The sequence below is a fragment of the Nicotiana tomentosiformis genome, chromosome 8, assembly GCF_000390325.3.
Source record: "Nicotiana tomentosiformis chromosome 8, ASM39032v3, whole genome shotgun sequence".
NCBI lineage: Eukaryota > Viridiplantae > Streptophyta > Magnoliopsida > Solanales > Solanaceae > Nicotiana > Nicotiana tomentosiformis.
This window is the reverse complement of record NC_090819.1, coordinates 109,285,953-109,292,545: the sequence shown is the minus strand read 5'-3', so window position 1 is coordinate 109,292,545 and position 6,593 is coordinate 109,285,953. Positions and strand designations below refer to the sequence as shown.

The 6,593-nt window shown below is 30.3% G+C and overlaps 1 protein-coding gene across 1 annotated transcript; it reads right to left on the bottom strand.

The window, feature by feature from the left end:
- Window positions 1-924: 924 nt before the first annotated feature.
- Window positions 925-2,107, bottom strand: LOC104101141 (uncharacterized). The gene is made up of 3 exons (XM_009608561.2): window positions 1,850-2,107; window positions 1,219-1,740; window positions 925-1,116 (listed from the first exon to the last, which is right to left on the bottom strand). Exons 1-3 carry the CDS (start codon window positions 2,105-2,107, stop codon window positions 925-927), a joined length of 972 nt encoding a protein of 323 aa, XP_009606856.2.
- Window positions 2,108-6,593: the final 4,486 nt, after the last annotated feature.

The window sequence follows — 6,593 nt, the reverse complement described above, 5'->3', positions numbered from 1 at the left end:
TAACTTTTCTCGAATAGCCTCAATTCTTTTCTCTAGACTGGATGCTTCTCTATGAAGGTGTTTTGTGTTTAGCTCAATAAGCTTGAGCTTTTTACATACTCCATACATAGCGTACCCAGGGATTTTGTGTTGCCAAATAGGCTGAATTACTTTTTTGAAAGTCTGCTCTTATAGTAGAGCATTAAGAAATCTGAATGCTCGAGGGAGCATTTTCTTGGCTCTCCCAATGCTAATCAGGATTAGTGAGTAGTCTGAGCACCCTGGGGTTATGGTAGACTGTTCCCAGGTGGCCATAACTAGCAAACCAGTTAACATTCTCAAATGCCCAGTTAATTAAGCTGTGTATCCTGACCTGTGCATCCCTCTTGTTGTTCCATGAGAATTTGCTACCTGTCCTCTTGAGTTGCCCAAGCCCTATATTCTTAATGCATTCCTAGAAGTGCTTGACTTTAGCTGGATGTACATGAATTCCATTCTTACTATTATTTACAGAGAGTATAGTGTTGAAGTCCCCTAATACTACCCAAGGTTCAGTCATAGTATATTTCAGTGATGTCAGACCTTGCCAGAGGGCCTTCCTTTCGTTTATAGTATTCAATCCATAGACAAAGGTTATTTGACTAGCAAATGGGGAACCCTTGTCTTTAACTAAACAATGTACAAATTGTGGCCTAGATAATAATATGTGCATCTCCACCTGTTGAGGCCTCCAACATAACCATATTCTACTATTTGAAGTCTGTGTATAGTCTGTAGCTACTTCCCATTCTTTTCCCAATTTCTTCTTAACTTTCTCAGCCTTGTGTGCTCTAACTTTGGTCTTAAGACAGCCTACTAGTACCACTTTGTTTGTAAGTAGAAAGGTCTTGAGTTCTTTCTGCTTAAAGGGTTTATTTAGCCCCATTATATTCCATGAACCGAAGATCATGGAGGATTCTTCCTTAGAGGATTGAGATCCTTTGTCAGTTTTGGAGCGGCTATCATTGGTTGAATTCTTAAGGCACTGAATTGATTCTGCCTTAGTAGCCTTTCAATCTTCTCACTATCCTCATATAGCTGACTTTGTCTCTCATGCTCTTGGATGGTAGCCAATTTTTTGTTTCCCCTGCTTTTAGCCTGTTGCACATGATATTCTTGCTCAGCTGTATCTATTATGTCAGTTGGTTATCCTATCTCTGTAGGTTTGGTAGTTCCTTGAGTTCGAGCTCCAGTTTTCACTCTCCAATCCATTTTCTGTTTCTTCCTATTCATCTGCTGCTTCACTTTATCAGTTTGCATTGTCTTCTTACAATCACCATTGTGATGCTCTATATTGAGGCATGTCTGACAGTATAAGGGCTTCCATTCATATTCAATAGTGTGCAGTTTGCACTTGCCTCCTCGTAATTCAATTGGTATTTCCTCTTGGAGTTCCATTGAGACATCCATCTCAATTAGAATATGCGCATAGGATACTCTATCACCTTTAGCTATGAGTTTATATGTGCATACAGGCTTCCCCAAACAACTAGCTATCCTACCTAGGCTTCTTAGTGTCCAATATTGAATAGGCAACTTAGGGAACCTCACCCACACAGGGATAACTTGGAGAGGTTCCTTGCTCATCTGGAAATTTGGTTCCCACTGTTTGAGGACAAGTGGTCTGTTGTTAAATGTGTATGGCCCATTTTGGAACAGGGTGACCTTCTCTTCCTCATATATGAACCGAAATATGAAATAACCCTCATTGTGTAAGAATACCTGAGGAGTTGCAAAAAATTCCATACTCCATATACAAATTTCAGCATATCTTTGAAGGAAGGGTTTTCCTAAATTACGTAGCCTATTAATGTTGATTTCCATTTCTGACACTCTTCTTCAACCTCAACATGACTAATTGGACTGTCTTCACCCCATCTTTTAAAACTAGAGGAAAATAGTCAAGTTTTATACCTAATTGCTGGGATCTGTTACCTTTGACAATATCAGCCGCCATTAATTTTTCTGCCCTCGAAACAGTAGAGAAAGTAAGTTTCCTTGCCACTGAGGAGGTACCTTCGGCTTGTCCTTCAGGGGTGACAGATTCAACCAACGGCACACCTTGAAATACCGTTGGAGCACTACCCATCCCTGTCAACCATTGACCAAATTACCGTGGACCTAGGTCCTGGGGAACAACATTTGCTGGTGTAATTAGCCTATTAGGATCTTCATGTGTTGTGGGAGGAGATGACATCATCGGGGTTTGCTTATTCCGCCGAGCCATTGGTGGTGGCGCACGTTAACAAGCCTTGTCTAACATGCGCAGGCAGAGCTTCTCTATCCTCTCTATGTGTGTATTTCATTATTATATAAATTATATATCAATTTAAATATATACAAAATCTAGTAATGATATAATCTAATAAGACTACTAAAGATTTGAATACTTTAGCTTTCAATTTCAAATACACTCTTAGCATTCCAAATTGTCTAAACAAATCTATAATATAGATATAGATTAGATTTTGTCATAAAATCTAGTAAAATTTTGACTTCAAAGTGCAAATTAACGTTTTTTATTATATGACACTTGACTTGATCTCATGCTTCACTATCATTTTTTTAAATATAATATATGAAGTTATATTATGTGTGGACAACTTCCCACTTTATAATAGAATAGGTTTCAGAATAAATAATTTTTAATATATAAAAATTATTATTTTCGTAAAAAAAAAAGTTAAGTATATTTAAATTCAATAATAAAATTATACAAAAATTATTATTTTTGCCCATTCACGACATGCAGTGGGATAAATTTTAGATCAAATTAAAAAGTTTTATTATTATTATTTTTATTATTATCAATTAATGATTAAATGAAAATAAAATAAGTGATAAATATCCCTATTTTAATATGAATAGAGTTGAAAGCTACTCTAATCTTAACATATAGATTCAAATTTTTTTACCTTTCATTCAAAAAGAACAAAAATTGTAATTGATTCTAATTTAAAATTGTAGTTAGATTTTATTGAATATGAAACTTTAAATATTCAATATTAATTTTTTATTTCTAATTATTTTTAATATTGTCCTAATCTTGAAGAATCGTCGAAAATATGGAAATCAAATGCTGAGATATACTCAATTTGAATGGATAACAGTGATTTGAAATTTGTAATAAAATGAGATGGTTGGAAAAGTTTTATTTTCCAGATTCTTAAAAAAATATGGATAGATATTTTATTAAAATTTCCAATAATTTTATTTAGTTATTTATTATTAATTAATTAAGAAATAAGTTATATGTGACTTTTTCTGGTTATTCTATATGGCTGAATTAGTTATTAGTCAAATAGTTAATTAGTTATACATTACAAGTAACTAATTTTAAGGCTGCCACTTGGCTTAAGGAGAAGACTTTTTTTCTTCTCTTTTTAATAATATATAGATAGATATAAGATTTTATTGAATATGAAACTTTAAATATTCAATATTAATTTTTATTTCTAAAATTATTTTTAATATTGTCCTAAACTTGAAGAATCGTCGAAAATATCGAAATGAAATGCTAAGATATACTTAATTTGAGTGGATAACAGTGATTTGAAATTTGTAATAAAATGAGATCATTGGAAAAGGTTTTTTCCCAGATTCTTTTTAAAAATATGGATAGATATTTTATTAAAATTTCCAATCATTTGATTTAGTTATCGATTATTAATTAATTAAGAAATAAATTATATGTGATTCTTTTTGGTTATGCCATATGGCTGAATTAGTTATTAGTTAAATAGTTAATTAGCTATACATTATATGTGGCTAATTTTAAGGCTGCCACTTAGTTTAAGGAGAAGGCTTTTTTCCTCTCATTTTAATAATATATAGATATAGATTTGAATGAGTAGTTTTTTTTTTATATTTATATATTTTATAGATAATTATAAGATATCTATATTTATTAATTCAAGTAGAGTAACCAATTAATTCAAAATTTAAAATTCAAAAGATTTTTAGTAAAAAATATAGTTTATTTTGTCTTAACAATGCCACCTGATTTTTTGTGGTTATGCCACTTGTCTTAATATAGTGCTTTTGCTTCTTCTTTTCTTATACATATATGGATGGATATTTGTCCCTAAACCAATTTGATGATGAGGGGGAATGCTAAAAATATTTGTTTATAATTCCTTCTATGAAAGACCAAGGTTCTGCTAATTTTAGAGAGAAAATATGTTCTTATAGTAGAATAATGTCGGTTGAGCGTAAGAGCTTGATCGATTCCATTATTAAAGTTATTACATTGAATTTATACACGTCTGAAAATATAATTTTATAATTAATATCTGTTTGAAATTTAATGATTTTCACTCATAAAAACACATACAGATACATATATATTCTAAACTTCATGTACGAAATGATGAGTTCAGTTAAATCCATTAAACCAATGCTCCACCCGCCTCCCATTTGGCACATATGAACGTAATTGCAAATCTGACATTTTTCACTATATTCTTATGTTGAGCATTCTGCTTATTCAATTCGGTTATTACATATTTCAGGTGACTTGTGTTTTCCGTCACTAGTCATTGGCCGGCAGTATAAACATTCAAAAAATATATTAAAACTAATTAACATCTGAAAATGATTAAGAATATTATTGTTTTTTATGAATAATAATGTAGACAACCATACGAATTAACTTTTTCTGTACCAAGAGAAATATGATTATTAGAGTTCATGTGTTCATGAGTCATAACAACGACGATTACTATTATTTTTGTTTTGCGTCTTCTGGGTATTATTTTTCCCGACAAAAGCAAAACAAATTCACAGACCAAAATTATATTTATGTTTAACTTTGTTATATAGCCTCCATAGCACGTGTTTCAGGTTCAAACAGCAAGATTTTAAAAAGTTGTTAGAGTAATGCACATGATAATACTTTGACTAAAAAATGAAGGATTATAATCTCTGGATTAAATTCGGAATTAGTTTATCCCACGTTTAATAGAATTTTTACTTTCGAAATTAATAATTCAGGGACTATCTATACTACAGAGGTGGTATTATTTTTATCCCATATTGCGGGTGGGACAACAAAAGGGCAGCTCGGTGCACTAAGTTCCCCTTATGCGCGGGGTCCAGGAAAGGGCCAGATTACAAGGGTCTATTGCGTGTGGGATAACAATTCCGAAATTATTAATCACGATATTTCCTCCAAGACTGCTTTTTTCTTGTTTTAGCCTCTTTTAAGGTCCAAATATACTCCTGTACTTTCGAAAATGGTCTAAGAATACCCCTCGTTATACTATTGAGTTATCTATACCCCTGCAGTCATACTTTGGGTTCAAATATATCCCTCATTTAAACGGAGGGACACGTGTCATCGTCTTGTTGGCCAATTCTAAATATTTCCTAATTAATTAAAAAGACCCATTACCCATACCCGAAAAGTAATTTTCTAAAGCAATTTATTTTTGTAAAAACTTTAAAAACTGATTTTTTTTACTAAAAACTAAAAAAACAAAAAAAAAAATTTCCCAGTTTTTGTTTTAAAAAGTAATTTTCTAAAGCAATTAAAAACTGGAAAAAACTGAATTTTTTTTAAATAAAACCTGAAAAAAAAGAAAATATTTATTTTTTCAGTTTTACAAAAATATTTCTTTAGAAAATTACTTTTCAGTTTTTTTTTTAGTTTTTACAAAAAAAGGTTGCTTTAGAAATTATTTTTCAGTTTTTTTAAAGCAATATTTTTCTAAAAATTGGAAAAAAATATTTTCGATTTTTTTAGTTTTTAGTAAAAAAAAACATTCATTTTTTTCAGTTTTTACAAAAATATTGCTTTAGAAAATTATTTTTCAGTTTTTACAAAAACATTGTTTTAGAAAATATTTTTTAATTTTTTTAAAGCGGTTTTTTTTTGTAAAAAATGGAAAAATAATATTTTCGTTTTTTTTTTCTTCAGTTTTTAGTAAAAAAGAATTTCAGTTTTTTTTATGTTTTTACAAAAAAAATTACTTTAGAAAATTACTTTTCGGGTATGGGTAATGTGTCTTTTTAATTAATTAAGAGATATTTAGAATTGGCCAATAGGACGATGTTAAATGAGTGGTATATTTGAACCCAAAGTATGACTGCAAGGGTATAGATAACCCAATAGTATAACGAGAGATATTCTTAGACCATTTTTTAAAGTAGAAGAGCATATTTGGCCCTTTGCCTTAATTTAATTCACTACGAGGGAAGACAGAAGATGGTCCTCATCCGTAGAAAATGTGTCACTATTACCTCTGTTTTAAATTATTCGTAGTAACTTTCTTTTACACGCCATTTTAAAAAATATTAATTAAGAAAAATTTATGATTATTTTATCTTTGTTTATGTCTTAAGATATAATTATCTTCATTGAATATTTACTTTATGTATGTACCATCCCCTTCTTCAAGAATAATTACTATTATCGGTAAAATAAATAAAAATATTATTTTTGTCTTGAACTTCTAAAATGACAAATAATATATGACAAGTATTTTTAAAAAATACGACAACTAATTTGAGACGGATGGGTACTTCCTCTATTTAATTTATACATTACTATTTGGAGAATCAAAGAAATTATTCTT